This window comes from Mirounga angustirostris, unplaced genomic scaffold (genome assembly GCF_029215605.1).
Source record: "Mirounga angustirostris isolate CCGP_5_RB_7025 unplaced genomic scaffold, mMirAng1.0.hap1 SCAF_10, whole genome shotgun sequence".
NCBI lineage: Eukaryota > Metazoa > Chordata > Mammalia > Carnivora > Phocidae > Mirounga > Mirounga angustirostris.
In genome coordinates this window covers 34,495,117-34,514,481 of record NW_026991718.1, presented here as the reverse complement: position 1 = coordinate 34,514,481, position 19,365 = coordinate 34,495,117, and the positions used below count along the sequence as shown (strand labels likewise).

The window sequence follows — 19,365 nt, the reverse complement described above, 5'->3', positions numbered from 1 at the left end:
TGAGAAATGAGATGGACATAATTTGCCACCTCTCCATTCTGCTTCATCTGATCCCAAGAATTATTTTATTTTATTTTATTATTTGAGAGAGATAGAGGGAAGTGAGAGCACAGAGGGAGAGTGAGAGGAAGAAACAGACTCCCCGCTGAGCAGGGAGCCCAACGCAAGCCTCATCCCAGGACCCTGGTATCATACCCCATGCGGAAGGGAGACGCTCAATCGACCTAGCCACCCAGGCGCCCCCTGCCCGACCAAGAGTTGTATTATGGGAGGAAACGCCAGGGCAATTCCCCCAAATATCCCTAGAACGTCCTATCACTTCTTTTTTTTTTTTATAAAGATTTTATTTATTTGAGAGAGAGCGACTGAGAGAGAGAGCACATGAGAGGGGGGAGGGTCGGGAGGGTCAGAGGGAGAAGCAGACTCCCCGCCGAGCAGGGAGCCCGATGCGGGACTGGATCCAGGGACTCCAGGATCATGACCTGAGCCAAAGGCAGTCGCTTAACCAACTGAGCCACCCAGGCGCCCACGTCCTATCATTTCTTATAACACACATCAGGTATTTTATGCAGTGTTTCCCCTGAAGGGTGCTATTGGCATTCAGGATGAAATAATTCTTGACATGTGGGGCTCTTTGTAGGACACCATTTGTCCACTAAACGCCATCAATGCCTCTCAGTCATTTTGGCAACCAAAAAGTACTACCCTTTGTTGAAAACCACTTTTTAAGCCTATTTGCTTTTGCACAAACTTGTTCTCCCAGTGACCACCATCAAATCTTCAGCATAAGGCAGCGTGGAATAGAGAAAAGAAAGCAGGTTTACAGCGTTTTTCATCTCAGTGAATAATTCTACCAGCCACCCAGGAACCCAAATCAGCACCCAGGAGCCATCCTGGATGCCTCACTCTCCACACACAACCTATTGTTGAGCTCTTTTCACTTCCTAAGAATCTCAACCCCGCATCTCTTTTTCACCCATATTACCTTCTTGCTGGTCTGCAGCAGCCCCACGCCTCCTCTGACCCCCCTCTCATTGGGCCCTTGTATGGTAGTTGATAAGTCCCAATCTGACTTGTTCCTTCCAAAGTCTCAAACCATTCAAAAGTTCCATTGCTCTGGGAACTTCTAAAGTGATCTAGGAGGCCCTGCAGGGTCTGGGCCCTGCAGCCTCTCTGACCTCATCTTGCACCTTGCCTCCCCTGCTCCCTGCCCTCCGGTCACTTGGGCCTTCTTTCAGACTCGCTCTCATCCTGCCCGCTCCCACCACAAGGCCTCTGCACATCCTCTCCTCATCCCCATCTTCACCCAGTTGGCTCCTGTCACGTTTCAGCTCACATCACTTCCTCAGGGAGGCCTTCCCTGATACACTCAAGTGTCCTTACTGGAGGTTTTAGTGGGACTTGCCACCGTTGAAATTTCACATCCACTGGGATGACTATTTCATGTCTAGCTCCTCCATAGATTGTCAACTCCATGAGGATGAAGCCATGTTTTGCTCGCCATTGTTTTCCCAGGGCCTGGTGCTAGCCCCGGACACAGCAAGTACTAAATATGTATTGCATGAGTGAAGTCGGAAGACAAGTTTAATTCCCGGGTCGGGCATCTGAACCTCTCTGGGCCTCCTTTTCTTCTCCGGTTATAAAACAGTCATGATAATACCCCTTCACTGGGCTTTATGAGGAATTAGGGAACAGATTAAACTCTTGTGGGCCCATTGGCTCAGTGTACACTGGGGTCCCTGTTATCTCACTTGTCTTCTCTGCGCTGAGTGCATTTGAGGAGAGTGGTTGTGATCCTCTGCACCAACAAGGAGCAGTGTGGGTTGGGAGGGGGGGAGGTGGCACTGAATCAGGAGCCCCTGAAGAACTGGCTTGGAAGTCCCTGCAGAGGAAGACTGCTGGGTGACCCATTTGGTGAGGCATGAGGCTGTTTGGTGGTTACAATGGCGCCTCGTGAGCTGACTGCTTAGGGCTCCCTGTACTGGGACAAAGCCAGCTCCACCCCCTGCAGGCGGCTCATTCACCACCCGCTCTGAATGCTGTCTTTGTTTTTCGGGTGGGGGGTTAGTTCTGTGCGGGGGGGGGGGGGGGGTGCCAAAAAATTGAATGATTTATCAATGGTATCAGTGGTATGCAGAACTCAATTCCTCTGTACAAAACTAAAGTAGTGGGCCACTCCCCCACTCCTTGTCGGCCAGAAAAGCTGGAGCCATTCCCTTTCCCCAGTTCACTCCTCACCAAGATTCTACTTCCCCAAAATGAATGGCAAACAGCTTTAGTTTAGGTGAGGAGCAGTACTGTTATCAGTTGGCTACCTGGACAAACTTTTGGATTCAAATTTTCCCTGATCTTCCAGCCTGCAGCTGGCTTCTATCATAATGTAGTTCATGATATAAACCATTGAGCCACTGGGGGCCAACAGGCATATAGTTCAAATGGCTTTACATTCATTTTGGCCTCTGAGCAAATGCCTTTAATTTTTGTATGTGATACGAAATTCCTGACCTAAAGACTGGGCTACAGACCAACAATTTCTGTCTTCTAGAATTTCTTTTTTTTTTTTTTTTAGATTTTATTTATTTATTTGACAGAGAGAGATAGCGAGAGAAGGAACACAAGCAGGGGGAGAGGGAGAGGGAGAGGCAGGCTTCCCACCGACCAGGGAGCCCAATGCAGGGCTTGATCCCAGGACCCTGGGATCACGACCTGAGCCAAAGGCAGACGCTTAACGACTGAGCCACCCAGGCGCCCCCGACTTCTAGAATTTCTAAATGACATACCGCCCTTTATCTTAACATTAATATAGTGCTTTTCGCTTTTCAAAGCATGTTAACCCCTACGTCTTGATATTCCCAAGACCATGCTGGAAGGTTGTGAGGACAGGTACTTTCTTCCAGGGTCTACCTTTTACTGGCTATGTGACCTTGGAGGAAGTGGTATACCCTTTCTGCGCCTCGGCTTGCTCATAGGAAAAAGGGAAGGGATAAAGCACCCACTTCATGGAGTTATGGTGTGAGGATTAAATGAGTTACCAGATGTGAAGCATTTAGGACCATTGGCAATGCTCGATGAACGCTAAGTATTCCCATTACAATAACTGCTGTATATCCTGGGTGCCAGCCAGGAATTGTTTTAGAATAAAGCTCAGCTTCCTAAATTATCTGGAGAAGTTTCCCCTTTCATTGTAAGAGTACTCCCAGAGCACAACAGCTCTGTTCTTTCCATTACTACTTGTTTTTTCTATACTCTTTCTTACACCCTCGGCCCCACCCAAGCTTCGCTGACTATTCCCTTTGTAGTCTTCTGCCCACTCCTGTTTTCTTACCTCTTACTAGACTAGAAACCTCAGAGTGCTAGAACATGATACTGCCTTTCTAGTTGACAGATTTATGCCTTCTACAGTTATGCATGGTTTTTTTTGTAGCCACTAAGATCTTTTAAATTGGCTGATATTTTGGTCTGAGCACCATGAGAATGAATAACTTAGATGTTCCTTGACATTCTGAATTATTCTTTCCTGGCTCCTGGCCATGCCACTGGGAAACCTCAGGGCAGACTGGTTCAAGGTACATTGAGAAATACCAGGATGTACTGGATGAAGCTATCAGGGTAACAGGAACATCTGGGGACAGGCACGTGAGAATGCTGATCTTCTGTGAGTGTTATTACATTGATTCCAACTGACACACAAAATAGCGTCCTTTATTGATTTGGAACTAAAACACCAGCAAATTATTTTCTAAACAAAAAGAATATAGATGTTTATAAAACATCAAAATCCCACCGGCATGGAACCAACCGTCACTGCATCTTACCTTAAAAGCGGTACCTGGCAGCTATCAGCAGACAACATGGGAACACAACCATTACTGTGCAGTAGGAGTCTCAAATATTGACTGGCATCAACTCCTGGGACATAAACTTGTAATTTATTTTTGCTGTGGGGAGGATGTGGATAAAACCAAAGCCCACAAGAACACCATCTAAACCCCCCTGCCACTGAGTTAAATGTGGGGCCAGGTTCTCCTCCCCAGATCTTCCTGGCATGCAGGGCAGGAACAGCATTGTTATTTCCAAAACAACCACACCCACAACTATAGTCACTTTTCTTAAGCCTCCTCATCAGGATGCCCAGGAGTTTGAAAGAAGGGAAAAATCCACCAATCCTATCTCGAGAATCACAACTGTTAGAGCTGAACTGCTCCACAGTCTCTTCCTGTCTGACCCTGGCAACGGGCCTGGATTGTGATGACCCCACTTTGCAAAACCACAAACATAGTTCAAAAAATCCCTTTGTCATCTTTGAAAAGAGAATACAAAGGCATTAACAGACTAAGAAAAAGCACAGCTACGCATGGTGGCTAAACCTTTTTTTCATTTGACAAACAAGTGGCTCCCTTTAGAAACAGTAATTGTTCATCTCAGAAACTACACCCCCCCAAAGATTGTCCTCATTAAGGGTTTTACAACGTTGCTTCCAGGCACTAGAAGCTCGTTAGACGCTAGCTATTTCATTAATTTTAGTAAATACATTATCTCGATTATGAAACATCACCATTGACTTAATATTTGTTTGTGAATCAATGCTAATGAACTGCTTGGGTAGTACTGGAGTTTTCTTTCAGATGCATAAAAAGAGCTATATTATGTTCTATTTCATAGACTATACGAAAATAGGGCTAAATTGAGAAAATGGAACATAAACATCTTGGATATATCTTCAGAGAAGGTCTGAAAAATTAGATCCTAAAGTACGAGACGTTACCTTCACAGTATTTAGGATAAAATGCTTGGTGCTATCAGCTTGGATGTGAATTAAGCTAACAATTCAACAAGGAAACCAGTTTACAAGGAATGTGCTGAGAGTCATTCACAAAAAGGAATAAGCTGGAATGGAGGTATTCTCTGGTTCTCTTTCACTTCCAGTGTTGCTACAGAACACAAAAACCTCACAGGCCCCGTCTGGTCTCAACTCTAGCTGTGAGATCGCCCCCTAACATCCGTTTCCCTGGGCTCTCTTTGGGTCATGCTAAAAGTCAGGAGAAGAAAACCTCAGAAGGCACACCCTAGATTAGGCCCTACAGGTTGGACCCCATCCTGATGAGCACTTCAGGTGCTCCTTAAAGTGTCTTATCTATCACAGCCGCCTCACTGGCAAGGTGAAGGTCACACATACCACTGATGTGTCTGAAAAATAAACTCTCTGGCAGCCCGAGGAATCAGAAATACCTTCTCCCCTTTTTTAATGGCCTTTACATTAATGTGCCCCAGCCAACGGGGCACAGGGCAGCGTTTTCACTTGGGTCAGAAGGTGGTGGAATTCTTCCACTGCCTGCGAGTGCGCCGTGGGGTTTAGCACCAGGTGTTGGAAGAGATTGACAGGCTCAGCATTCCGAAATGTCTTGGGGATCGGGATGGTCAGGGGTAGGAAGGTGTTACCAATGAGGAAATGGTGGAGGGACCTCTGCTGGAGGCCGCGGCCCAAGAACCAGAGGACGTCCTGGAGCCGCTGGGAGAGCATGCTGTGCTGCCAGTCTGTTAGGGGCAGCCGCAGCAACAGGTGCATGAGGGCTGTTTTGAAGTGGTAAGAGGTGAGGACGGGACGGGATGCTCCCTGGGGTAAGCTCTGAAGGTCCCGGAGACTTAAGATGATCTGGAGGCACTTGAGGTGACAGGTGTTCTCTGGAGCAAAACGCCCTACCAGCTTCAGGAACAAGTGTTCACAGGCTGCAAAGGACTCGGGCCAGTCCACGCTGGTGAGCTGTTCCTGGTCAGGAGCCTGACTCACCAGATAGACCAAGGTGTCTTCCCGTTGCACCCCCAGGACCAAGCGGATCGAGAGAAAGCGGCCTGAGCGGTAGTCCAGCCTGAGCTTGCAGGAGGTGGTAGACGGTGGGAGGCTGAGCTGAAAGTCATACTTGTGGGCCACAAGGGCCCAGGCATTGCCCACCATGTTCCGAAACCACTGTACCGTCTTGAACACGTCCAGGTGGGAGCCAGTGCAGACAGCCACCTTGATGGAGCTGCTACACTTGCTCAAGACAGCCGAGTGATCCCTGTGGTGGTGCACCAGGCACAGCACGTCTCCCAGAAGCTTCTCACGCTTGCACACGCATTCCGACTCCACCAGCACACAGCCGCAGCGGCGGCCTAGGGCCGGATCCCTCATCTCCAGCACAAACATAGTGCCCTGCGGGGGAACAATGGGCACCAGAATATCAAATTTCTGGGTCTCGTGGAGGGTTCCCCATTTCTCAAAGGCAGCCCCGATGCCCAGGCAGTCCTCCAGCTGTGGGTGAGCCTCCCGGCGGCTGAGCACCCGACAGGCCTCAATGAGGTCGTCCACGAAGCTCTCCACGAACTCGCAGGTGCAGGGCAGATCACGGGTGACATTCTGGACATAGTGTTTGTAAAAGGATTCCAGGGCCTCCCTCGAGGGGAAGTCAGTAAGCCAGTTGTAGGAGGTGACAGGCACAACACGGACTTCCTCCTCCTCCTCATCGCTGCTGGAATCAAAGGCCGGCTCATGCTGCATGTTCTGTCGCAGGAGCTCAAAGATGAGAAAAAGGCAAAAGAGGCCAGTATTCCACAGGTTTCCCAGCATCCAGCTCAGTGGCCCCTCCTGGCCACCAGCCTGGAACGGCCAGCCCATGTCTTTCTTCCCTAGCACTAACTGATCACTGGATGTGCCTCCTCTCCAGAAGTTCTCTGCCTTCTGCTTCTGCTCAGCTGCTCGCTTTCTCTCTTCAAACTCTATCTCCAACTGGCGCATCTCCTCGCTCATCCGCTTCTCCAGCTGCCGACTTCTGGCTAGTGTGTCCAGGTCCATGCGGTCACTGACCATCAGGGGGTGGTGAACAACATACATCACTGCCAGGAACACAAGGCTTATCACAGCCATGGAGGCCTCTGCATCTGGAGAAGTAGGAGGGTGGGAGTCAGTGGTGATCTTCAGGATTCATTTTTTTCTCCAGTGCATATCTCCCAGAGCCCTGGAACCCCAAATCCTGGAAGTTAACTACTCAGGAGAAACAGGAAGCTCACAGAGCTGGGGTTGTGCAGAGCACGGGTCTGCCCAGGAGGTGGTTTGGGAGAAAGGGGGTCAGGTCAGCAGGATGTGCCACTCAGTCTTTCTGCTTTCCTTCCACATGGTGTGGGTGGTATTTAGGTTTCCAGAGTATGGACATAGCACTGTTTTCATTCCTGTGTAGGAGGGGGAGGGGGACCCTTGTGGTAGGGTGGCCTCACCCGACTCATCAGTCCCCCGTGGGCACCAGGTGTGCCCTCCTGATCCCAGAGGCTCCCTTCCAGCGGCAGAAAGCACTGATCTGCCTGGGCGACACCTTTCCTCTTGCCAGGCAGCCAGTCCCAAACCCCAGCAATGGCATCCCACTTCCTCTGTGACTTCACAATCCTCATTCTGCTCACCCTGTGTCATCAGACCACTCAGCCTCTCCTCCCTCGTGCCAGTGGGGCAACTCCCAGTGGGCGCCAGGGAGGCACAGAGCCACCAGCCTGCTCTGCGCTGCTTCCCGCTATGCTCTCTGAGGTCCTAAGGCTGGAAGCCCCGTCGACGGGCCAGGCGCATAGGCAGGCACGCCTCCACCTCTCAGCCCAGGAAAGTTCCCGAAGAACCAGGTGCCCAAAGCCACTTGACAGCCGCAGTAGTCGGATCCTCTGCCTCCCCACCCACCACGAGGCCGGAAGCTTCTCGTATTCACCCCACAAACTACCGGGCTTACCGAGATTATGAAGGACTATGCCGTGTGGACGCTGAAGCCAGGTGGGGGACTCTCCTCCCTTTGAAACTTGGCCTTGCTTAGTCTCACCGCCTGCTCCAGGAGCCCTGTTAAAATTTACAAGGTACCTAGCGGCTGTGGCTCAAAGCAGGGTGCCCCCCTCCCGCTCCCGCCATTCATAACTTTCCCAAATTTCACGCCCAGAGATCTGAACTCTCATCCGCCTTCCCTCTCGGGGGTTTCTCCCCGGACCTGGGGCCAGGTTACTCACCGTCGGTGTTAGCTGGAACACGGTCTTAAAGAGACAGCGCGGCCTGACTGCCCCCGCCTTTTCGCCGGCGGGGTGGGGCCTCCGGGTGCCTCGCCGGGGCCGCCCGGGGGAGTGGACCCGCTCCCCTCTCCCGGGGAACGCACCATCTCGTCGGAGGGTCCGAGGGTCCCAGGGTGTGCGCGCGGCCCGGCCCGGACACCCCCAGCGCGCCGCGCGCCGCTCCGAGGGCGCCAGCCCCGCACGGCGGCTCCCGCCGTCCAGGCTCCGCCCCGCCCAAGCTCCTCCCAGCCCAGCCCCGCCGCCGAGCGCGCCGCCCTGGGGCCCGGTGGCCCGGGTCGCGTAGGCGCGCCTTCGGTGCGCCGCCCAGGCTCCCGCGGGGTCGTGTGCAGAGCGGAGGGGCTGCGGCCCCGGACTCGCAGCCGAGGGAGGCTCGCATGCCGCAGCTGCTCGGCCTCCCGGGGGTGGCGCCAAGGGCAACTGCAGTGCGGGCAGCCGGCTTCACGCAGCTCCGTGCGCCGCGGGGAATGCACCGTCCTTACACAGCGACGAGGATGATGGCATAACTAGGAATTGACGGGGGCAGGGGGGCGTCATTCCCAGTCCGGGGGGGTCCTGCGCAAAATGGCACAGGAGCTGAGGTGTGTCGTCAGCGTCCGTGTTGTGCCTCACCCCCAGCCCCCGCCCAGACTCAGGTGTCTTTCCCCACCTCCTTCCTATCCAGTGGCTGTCGTGAAAGGCCAGACGGCACGCGAAGACCTGGCTTGTGGCCTTACTTCTCACTCACTAGCTCTACGGAGTAAGAATCCTAAACTTCCAGGGTAGCTCTGCTGATGAGATGGGCATATAAAGGAAAACTTCATGAAGTGTGGAGCCTGGACAAGCCTTATGATCCACTAAGATATCCCCACAGAAGGGGCTTCCCGGAAAGGATCTTCGGAGTATCAGAAAGAGCCCCCAGCCCTCCTGTCCTGTGTCAGCTAACCGAGGATCAAAGGAAGTGCTGTCTTTTCATACTTACTAGCCAAAGTCCTTCTGCTGAAAGACAAGTTTCAGCCCTCCTTATTCAGTGGCAATGTAGAGGGGGGCCCAAACAACGTGGACAGTGCTTCCAAAAATGCTGACTTATTTCACTGTGGAGGGGGAAAGACTGTCTTCTGACTGGCCGTGACTGAAGTTCCAAAGTTTTTTTATAAACTTTGGAGCTACTACCACTAAGCATTAGCAAAATCACATGGTGACAATGAAATTCTCTTTATTTCCTAGCTTATGACAATGTTGGGATAAAAAATACATTTCAGAGTGTGCAAACAATGGTGTTGAAAGCCATGTGTTTAGGGGTGCCTGTGTGCTCAGATGGTTAAGCGTCTGCCTTCAGCTCAGGTCATGATTTCCAGGTCCTGGAATCAGCCTGTGATGGGCTCCCAGCTCAGTGGGAAGTCTGCTTCTCCCTCTCCCTCTGCCTCTCCCCCTGCTCATGCTCTCTCTCTCTATCTTTCTGTTTCAAATGAATAAATAAAATCTTAAAAAAATAATAAAACCATGTGTTTAAAGGTGTGTGTTCAAATAAGGGTTTGTATTAAAAGTGATTGTCGTGTTAGACGACATTTGCTAGTTCGTGCTCATGAAGTTGGTTACTATAGCAAATAGACTCCAATCTAGGGAACTATAATCCATGTAAATATCACACTTAAGTGAACAAGAACCCTCTGGCAGTGAACATTTCTTGGCCTGTTTTTGGTGATTTTTCTGCTTTGGCGTGATATGAAGTGATTGTTGGCTTAGTGGGATTAAAAGAAAACCGAGTCATTTGGACACCCTGGCCTTCATGCTAATTGGTGATTGTACAAAAATGACATGAGCAGACTGTAGCAGTGGCCACTCATTTAACAATTGAATTCCACAGTGGTGGGATTTACCCTTGTCAAGCAAGGAAACATGGTAGTCCCCCCCCCCAAATAATTTTATTTTTATCATTAAAAAATAAGTACAGAGAAAGCAAGTACCTTCATAATCTGTGTACAATTCTGCCTCTTGGCCCACAAAACCTAAAATGTGTTTAAGACTACTAGTGTTTATTGGGGCACCTGGCTGGCTCAGTCAGAGGAGCATGTGACTCTTGATCTCAGGGTTGTGAGTTTGAGCCCCACATTGCGTGTAGGTAGAGATTACTTAAAGAAAAAAAAAGACAATTAGTGTTTTGGTGAGAACAGTTGCTCAAAGATTTGAAAACACTGGGAGAAATATCAGTAATCAATCTAAAAACAAGTCACATGATTCTAAGTGATTTTCCTTGGTTTGATAAATCAGTAAATGTTGTCAGTTGTTGCTGTTTATTCAGGAAGCCAATGCAGAGTTTGCAATTACTGAAGAATTAGACTTTATGAATAGTCTGCATGGGACAACTAGAGGCAAGAATATTTAAAAAGAAGCTGAGAAAACATTAATTCAGTACAACCTGACATGGAATCTGCTAATACATGTTACTACCGATGGTAATAAAAATATATGTGGAGCAGGAAAAGGCTTAGATAGGCAAATTTACAAAGCTTGTGAAAATTTCAGGTGTTTAAAGCCTATGGTTATTCATCGTATTATTCATAGGCAGATACTTTGTGGAAAATATTTGAATCTATTATGTATTCATGAACCAGTAATGTCAATGGTGAACTTTGTTCGTTCTCATGGACTTAAAAATCGTCAGTTCTGGGAATTTTCATCAGAAATAGACACTGAATATCTTGACTTGCCCTCCCATCATTATCAGTTTGCAATCTTTTTGAGCTTGGGGCTGAGATTAAAATTTTTCTAAACAAGAACTCTCAACTACTTTTATCAAACACTGAATGACTTTGGAAATTAGCTTTTGGTTGCAGACTTGATACTGGGTTTTTTTGGGTTTTTTTGTTTTGGTGGTGTTGTTTTGTTTTGTTTTTTAAGTAGGCTCTATACCCAGAATGGAGCCCAATGGGGGGCTTGAACTCATGACCCAGAGATCAAAACCTGAGCTGAGACCAAGAGTCAGACGCTTAATGACTGAGCCACCCAGGTGCCCCTTGATACTGTTTCTTAATGAATGTAAAATTATAAGACAAAATGGTGTTTATATGTGAAATTTATTCTCTGATGAAATCATTTTAACAAACTTTGAATCACAAGTAATATCAAGCTGTTTTTACACTTCCTCTGCTGTCAAAAATAAAACAAGCAAGATGTCTATTGCTACATAAATTTGTAGCAGATATATTTTCTGAGCTCAAACTATATACAATTCCAGCAGTTTGTCAGACATCAGTGCAAGTGGAAAGAACACTCCATATTTCAAAATCCATTTAACTGTGCAATTGAGGATCTTCCACATAATCTTCAATTAGAAGTGATTAATCTGCAGTGTAATGACATACTAAAAAGGCAAATAAGAGAAGAATGTAATTACATAAGAATGAACATGCTCAATTAAAATCATATGCTTGTGGATTATACATCAATATTTGTTAGTAACTATTGAAAAACATTTTCAAAGAGGCAATATGTAATAACTCATTACAGATCAGCATTAACAGTTGAACATTTGCAATCAATTTGGATGATAGGAAACATTAACCTTGACCCCTAATTAGGTGACATGTTATTTCCCCAAAATAAAAGAATTCCATTCTTTTCATTAGCAGCCCCATATTACAAAAAAAAAAAAAAAAAAAAAAAAAAAAGCATTCGGTCATTATTACTACACTGTGAATTTTGTCAATAAAATTTTGTGGAAATTTATTTTCTCTCATTATATAAATGCCTACATAATTCTCAATTCTGCCTCTTGGCTGGCAAACACTAAAACATTTACTCTCTGGCCATTTACAGAAAGAGTTAACGGTCCTTTGTTTCTAAGCAGCAAAATGTGCACATTTCCTCAGAAATTCATTTTTAAAGTTTTATCTTTTTGTAAAAATGACACATGCTCATTGTAGAAATGCATATTATCTAGGAGGAATAGGAAAAGAAGCTACCCTCATATTCCACTACCCAGAGATAAATGTTACAGATTTTGGGAGTACCCTCTAGACATGATATGTGCCAATATTTCCAAAAGTGTGCCCCTTGGAGCACTAGTTGCTCAAATTGACCCTCCACAGACAGATTTGTATGTTTCTTGATAACATTTTAAAAACTCGTAAACACGGGGCACTTGGGTGGCTCAGTTGGTTAAGTGTCTGCCTTTGGCTCAGGTCATGATCCCAGCGTCCTGCTCATCAGGGAGCCTGCTTCTCCCTCTCCCTCTGCCGCTCCCCTTGCTTGTGCTCTCTCTGTCTCAAATAAATAAAATCTTAAAAAAACAAAACAAAACAAAAACAACCCTCGGAGCGCCTGGGTGGCTCAGTGGTTAAGCCTCTGCCTTTGGCTCAGGTCATGATCCAGGGGTCTTTGGATCGAGCCCCACATCGGGCTCCCTGCTTGGCGGGAAGCCTGCTTCTCCCTCTCCCACTCCCCCTGCTTGTGTTCCCTCCTCGCTGTCTCTCTCTCTGTCAAAGAAATAAATGATTTTTATTTTAAAGATTTTTTACTTATTTATTTGACAGAGACACAGCGAGAGAGGGAACACAAGCAGGGGGTTGGGGGGAGAGGGAGAAGCAGGCTCTCCACTAAGCAGGGAGCCCGATGCGGCGCTAGATCCCACCTGAGCGGAAGGCAGACGCCCAACAACCAAGCCACCCAGGCGCCCCTAAATAAATAAGATCTTAAAAAAAAAACAAAACCTCGTAAACACAAAATAAAAATGATCGTTGTGAAAAGTTTGGAAAATACAGAAAAGTTAAAAATCAGTTTTTTAAAAATCACCCTTAATCCTGTGGTATCAGTTAGGATCCCCAGGAGGATGTGATGGCATACTCATGTTGGGTAATTCAGGAGAGTTTAATCAAGGAACAAAAGAGTTCAGAGTTTGGGGAAAACTGCAAAGAACAGTTACTATTCCTGGACCTAGGCCAACAGGGAGCCTTCCTCTGGGTAAGGGTGAGGAGGAGGGAGTGATTTGTTACCAAAACTTGAAGAGAACAGCTATGTAGAGAGGATGTCTGATAAGAAAATGTGGTCTTCAGTTGAGAGGATGAAGTCAACCCTGTGGGACACCACAGGAAGAGAGCTGAGTTCTCTAGAAACTCATTTCCTGCTGAAGCCTCCCATTGGCCAAAACCAACTGGAAGCCAGAGAACAAGGGAGCCCCTTGATTCAGTCCTTCTGGGTCAGTGCCTGGCCCTAGGGCACAGAGCAGGAAGGAGAAAGAGGGTCTGCAGGGGCAGAGAGATGCACACGTCACTGCCAAAGGTCCCCAAACTCGTCTCCAATGAGCACCAGTCCATGAGCTCATGCTCAGAGATAAACTGCCTCAGCTCCGTACAAACACATTTGAATCCCCACTCTTCAGACCACTGCGCTCTTCTCCTCTGAAAAGAGTCAGAACTCCTTGGATGGTGACAGCACAACAACAGGTCAGGATATCCAAAAAGTCAGGGGAGCCTATGACCTCTCACTGATGTTAGAAAGTAAGAAAGCCATTATCAGACCTGTCTCAGGTGATGGTAGAAAGGTGTGAGGAGACCACAGAGAGAATGCCCACTGCCAGCATGAATGGCAGATGATGCAGGAAAAAAAAATCATTATAATCATTGGGAGAAGGCTAGCCATGGATCTGTGAAAATATTTTTTAAATGATATAAAGTTTTTGTAAAACAGTCCTGGGCTGCACTCATGTGTTTTCAATTATTTTTTTTTACCAAAATTAATCAAATCACTACACAAATCTCACTCATGTTTTGGTCATTACACAATAAACTTATAAAAATATAGAAATGTACTGTATGTATAAAAAATAGAATGTGTAAGTCTACATTAAAGTGGAAAATAGACCATAGCATAATAAATGAAAAAAAGCAGATTACGAGACTATGCTAGGGTTGAATCCCCTTGCATGCGTGTATTATATGCCTAAGAAAAAAGTTCCAAATGTTTACAGTGATCCTCTGAGGATGGGGAGATTAATTACAGGTGACTTCTACCTCTCTCTGTGCCTTTTTCGAACTAGTTAACAATGATCTGGTAGTATTTTCACATTATAAAAAATACCATTCAGACAGTGCCCAGCTCGTGAATGAATGGGCTGTGTGCTCAAAGCTCTAGTGTGTCTTGGTTGAAGAGAGCTGACACTGCGTTTTCTAAAAAAGCAGGTGCGACCACGCTGGCGTGCGTAACCCAGGCCCGGCTTTGTGCCCCGGCGGTCGCGTTCTTAGCCGCCCCGGAGCCCGGGGCAAGGGGCTTCCTCCTCCGGGGGAGTTCCCCGCGCCCTACGAGCGCCCTCCCCAGGCCGGGACCGCCCGGCAGCCTCCCTTCGCCCCTCACCCGGCCACGGACGCGCCGCCACCCTGCCCTGAGCTTTTCCGCCCAGTCCAGGCCCTCAGCTGCTGGACCAATCCCCCGCGACACATAGGTTACCACCCGCGAGTTTGGGCGTCTCAGGGACGCCGGCGCACGGTTGCCAGAGCTGGAGACTCTCAGGAGAGTGGAGAGCCTGTGAAAGAGGATCTGGGCCAGCACTTCACTCCTTGCCACATGCAGATGGGTGAGGGGCAGGTGGATGCCATCGATGAAGAGACGGTATATTAGTTTGCTGGGGCTGCCATATAATTTTGGTGGCTTAATACAACAGGTCTGGAGAGCAGACGTCCAAAATGAAGGTACTGGCAGGGCCATGCTTCCTCTGAAGGGTCTAGAGAAGAAGGCTTCCTTGCCTCGGTGTTCTTTGGCTTGTAGCTGTAGCATTCCAACCTGTAGTTCCATCTCCGCGTCACCTTCTCTGTGTGCCCTTCTCTATCTCCTACAAGGAGGCTGTGGTTGGATTTAGGGACCAACCTGATGCACATGGTCTCATTTTGATCCTTATCTTAATTACATCTGCAAAGACCCTATTTTCTTCCTTTCTTCTTTCTTTCTTTCTTTCTTTCTTTCTTTCTTTCTTTCTTTCTTTCTTTCTTTTTCTTTCTTTCTTTTTCTTTCTTTCTTTTTCTTTCTTTCTTTCTGGGATCATGACCTGAGCTGAAGGCAGACGCTTAACTGACTGAGCCACCCAGGCGCCCCCAAAGACCCTTTTTTCAAAAAAGGTCTCATTCCTAGGTTCTGGGTGGACATGGATCTTTTGGGGGGTGGGGACACTATTTAACTCCATACAGATAGACATACAGATAGATAGATGGATTAAAAGGTAGACACTGCACGGGAGTATCAGAGGCTGAATTGTGTCTCCCCAAAACTCTATGCTGAAGACTGAACCCTCAGTATCTCAGAATGCCACTCTATTTGGAAATAGAATCTTTGCAGATAGATGATCATGTCAAGATGAGGTCATTAGGATGGGTCCAATATGACTGGTGTCCTTATAAAGAGGAAACCACCTCACACCCTTAGGATGGCTACCATAAAAAAAGAGAGGGAGAGCAAGAATTACAAGAATTACAAGAGGGGAGAATGTGGAGAAACTGGAACCCCTGTATACTGTTGGCAAGCATGTAAAATGGTGCAACCACTATGGAAACCAATGGAAGTTCCTCAAAAAATTAAAAATAGAACTACCAGATGATCCAGCAATTCCACTTCTGGATATGTACCCTCAAAGAACTGAAAGCAAGGTCTTGAGATATTTGTACATCCATGTTCATTACAGCATTGTTCACAATAGCCAAAGGGCAGAAACAGCCTATGTGTCCCTTTGGGACAGCCACACTGAAAATTATCTTGACCCAGAGTGGAGAGCTGAGGTCCATGGCAAGTCCTGGCTCTGCCACCAGCTTGTTCTATGACGTGGGCAAGTCACTTCCTGTCACTCTGGCCCTCGGCTCCTGATGTGCAAACATTGGGATTGAATGGAACTCTTCCAGCTGGCATGGTTTTCATCTACTGAAAACAATGGCCCCAGTGTACCAGCCAGGCAAAAGCATGCCTTTCGTGCCTCAGACTCATTCAGCCTCAAGAACTGCGGGGGCCAGTTCCCCCAGAGTGGCCCAGGGACACTGATGTCAGACCTGTGATGTCAACACCCACACCCTGGCTCAAAGGACCCAAGCCCCCAGTCTCTCTCAAGTTGTCACTAAATGATTACCTGAAAAGACACAAGAGGCTGAGATGAGGGTCCCGTCCTGCTTTCTTACCTATGATGCAATCAACTTTGTGCCCTGCACCGACCAAGCAGGCCCTGCCCTTACCCCATCAGCCTCCTAGGGCACATGTGTTCCTCCCCATTCAGCTGACCCAGATTAATCCTCTTGCCAGACACTGAGAGTCCATAGGGCTCCCAGCTAGGCTGGCACTGGCCTCAACTTGGCCTCCCAGAGTCCGGCCATCTCCTGCTTTGTCTTCTCCTTGTGTTCTCAAGGATGACCCCACTTGTCAGAGCTGTGCTCTCCCCAGTTTCCAATCTGCCACTCTGCTCTGGACTGTGGATTGCTGCCTGACTTGGTCCTGAATGTTAACACATGGCACTTGAAAGGACAGTCCCATAGACTTAGTCGCTAGATGGATTCTAATTTCTTTTTCCAAAAGGTATCAGCAGAAAGAATTTTTTCCCATCTTGGGTTATTTCCTTGAGTATATTTCTGGTTGGTGACATTTTCTCAGACTCTAAAATTGTAACACACATGTTATAGCAATTATATGAATCTTTATGGGACCACAGGAAGTGAATACTAACGTTGGGCTGCCCTGGCAAATCCAGGTGAACAGTCAACGGGACTATGTCTCAATAGTGGAATTCCTTGTTCATCCCTAAGCCCTGGATTTTGCCCTATCCCCTATTCACTTATTTCCCTAAATCTCCCTCTCCTGTCTTCTGGGCCTAAGTGTGCCCCCCCCCCACCCCACCCCGTGAGTCCCAGCACCAAGCCCTTGGAACAAGCAGGCATCAGATTTTAGGGAATGAATTGATGGGCTTGGGCCTATCATCCACCCCAATCCAGTCACTGTCCCTTTCTTGTTTTTTTTTACCCCATCACACACTCTGCCCAGATTAGGCCTTTGGCTCTTGTCCTCAAAGTGCATTGTTACAGCAGAATGCAAAGAGAAATAAAAGAAGCTTATTCTTGCCATGAAAGAGACACAAATCATCTAAGTTGGGAAAGAAGGAGGAGGCGCCTAATGCCAGGCACCTGGGTGGCTCAGTCGGTTGAGTGTCCAGCTCTTGATTTTGGCTCAGGTCATGAGCTCAGAGTCCCAGGATAGACACCTGAGTTGGGCTCTGCGCTCTGTGGAGAGTCTGGTTGAGATTCATTCTCTCTCTCTCAGATAAATAAATCTTAAAAAAAAAAAATCCTAGGGGCGCCTGGGTGGCTCAGTCATTGGGTGTCTGCCTTCAACTCGGGTCATGATCCCAGGGTCCTGGGATCGAGTCCCATATGGGGCTCCTTGCTTGGTGGGAAGCCTGCTTCTCCCTCTCCCACTCCCCCTTCTTGTGCTCCTGCTCTCACTATCTATCAAATAAATAAATAAAATCTTTAAAAAATATATCCTAATGCCAAAGAGGCATATTTTGGGGGTGGTACTTTCTGGTCTCATACAGTGTGAAGGGGACCCTGATAGTTTGAGGATTAGAGAACTGCAGAGAGGACTGCACAGGATCTCTGAGGTGGGTAGAGAGGCCTGGAGAGCCCTCCAGCAAGCTTCCCTGAGCCCTCAGGGGGGTAAGTGGCATCAAGCATGCAAGAGGGTAGACCTCTGGAGCCCAGGGCCATACTCAGGGTCTGCATGAGCCAGTGAATGGGGGCAGAGGGCCACAGGGTGAATTCCTTCTGAGAACCTAGGGGCACCTTGGTGAAGGGGGGCGGGGTGTGTGTGGGAAATATAATAAACAACAAAATCTTCTTCCAACCCAAAAAAATCTCTCCACAAAGGTAGTAGAAAAAGAAAAACAGTTTTATTATTGAATAAGTATCAAATCAATGAAGGAAATCAGAATGTCACCCCCAAATACGCCTTTTGACATAAAAATTATGTTGAGCTGAAGGCAATTAAGAAGGAACAAATGCAGGAAAATCTATCTCTACCCTTCCCCCTTTATGCCTAAAGGCAAGACATAAATTCTCCCTTTACTGGGGACAGACTCTTATCAGCCCAGAGACAGCACCAGAAGAATCTGCATGCATACCTCACCCCATTAGCTCCCCCCTGTACATTTACCTTCCCACAGTTTGCTGCCCTTGGAAGCTTAAAACTGCTTTCCTTTGTCCTGTCATTTCTCCACAAATTGATTGTTCTTTTCTTTTCTTTTTTAAGATCTATTTGGAGAGAGAGAGCTCAAGCGGGGAGAGGGGCAGAGGGAGAGAGAATCTCAAGCAGACTCCACACAGAACTCAAGGCAGGGCTGGATCCTACAACCCCAAGATCATGACCTGAGCAGAAATCAGAAGTTGGACACTCAACTGACTGAGCCACTCAGGCACCCCAACAAATTGATAGTTCTTTACTGAAGCTGCTTCATAAGCCAGAGTTCTAAGCTCACCACTTCGAGTTACTCTTTGTTAAGGTTTCTCCCACTGTACAGGTTAAGAAACTGTTTTTGTTTTGTTAGAGTCCTAGCTGAAAATCCCAGATGAGTAGAAGTAAAGTGTTGCCTGCCCTCCCCCAGAATGTGATGCACTAACTCCCTTGATGTTTGCATTTTTTTTTAAGTAGTCTCCATGCCCAAAGTGGGACTCAAACTCACAAACCTGAGATCAAGAGTTGCCAGTCTGGTGCCTCAATATTATCGTTTCTTTTTTTTTTTTTTTTAAGATTTTATTTATTTATTTATTTATTTATTTATTTATTTATTTATTTAGAGTGTGAGTGGGGGAGGGGCAGAGGGAGAGAGCATCTCAAGCAGACTCCACTCTGAGCATGGAGCCCAACATGGGGCTTGATCCCATGACCCTGAGATCATGACCTGAGCTGAAATCAAGAGTCGGACACTTAACTGACTGAGCCACCCAGGTGCCCCTTGCATTTCAAAAAGACAGCTCCCAGGTCCCTGAGGAAACATTCCTGAGCTGTGAGACTGGCCAGAGTACCAATGGCTTATTTAGTCATTAAAAGATTTATGTACATTGAAAAGAACAGAGAAAGGCATTCTGAAAAGAAAGGGAGTGGGAAAAGTCTCTTCCCTTATTTTCAACAAGGAGAATTAAGCCTCTTACTTGTAATCTGTGCTAGCCTTCTGGGGACCCGACTGAGCCAACCTACACTTGTCTGGGCTTGTCCTGAATTGACCAGGGTAATTTCTGCCATATAATGGAATGGAAACTTAAGCCGGGAATTCAATTCAAGTGGAGATTTTTTTTTAAGTGG

The 19,365-nt window shown here is 47.5% G+C and overlaps 1 protein-coding gene across 4 annotated transcripts; it reads right to left on the bottom strand.

The window, feature by feature from the left end:
• Positions 1-356: 356 nt before the first annotated feature.
• On the bottom strand, positions 357-8,436 carry ITPRIPL1 (ITPRIP like 1). 4 transcript variants are annotated; one of them, XM_064572168.1, is made up of 3 exons: positions 8,011-8,296; positions 7,743-7,846; positions 357-6,992 (listed from the first exon to the last, which is right to left on the bottom strand). In XM_064572168.1, the coding sequence occupies exon 3, from the start codon at positions 6,899-6,901 to the stop codon at positions 5,258-5,260; it is 1,644 nt and encodes a 547-aa protein (XP_064428238.1). In that variant the 5' UTR covers positions 6,902-6,992; positions 7,743-7,846; positions 8,011-8,296; the 3' UTR covers positions 357-5,257. The 4 variants fall into 4 exon arrangements, 3 of the variants coding, with proteins under 3 accessions (XP_064428238.1, XP_045740448.1, XP_045740449.1); XM_045884492.3 differs by having other exon boundaries at positions 357-6,915; positions 8,011-8,295; XR_010405547.1 differs by lacking the exon at positions 357-6,992 and adding an exon at positions 6,999-7,203 and having other exon boundaries at positions 8,011-8,436.
• Positions 8,437-19,365: the final 10,929 nt, after the last annotated feature.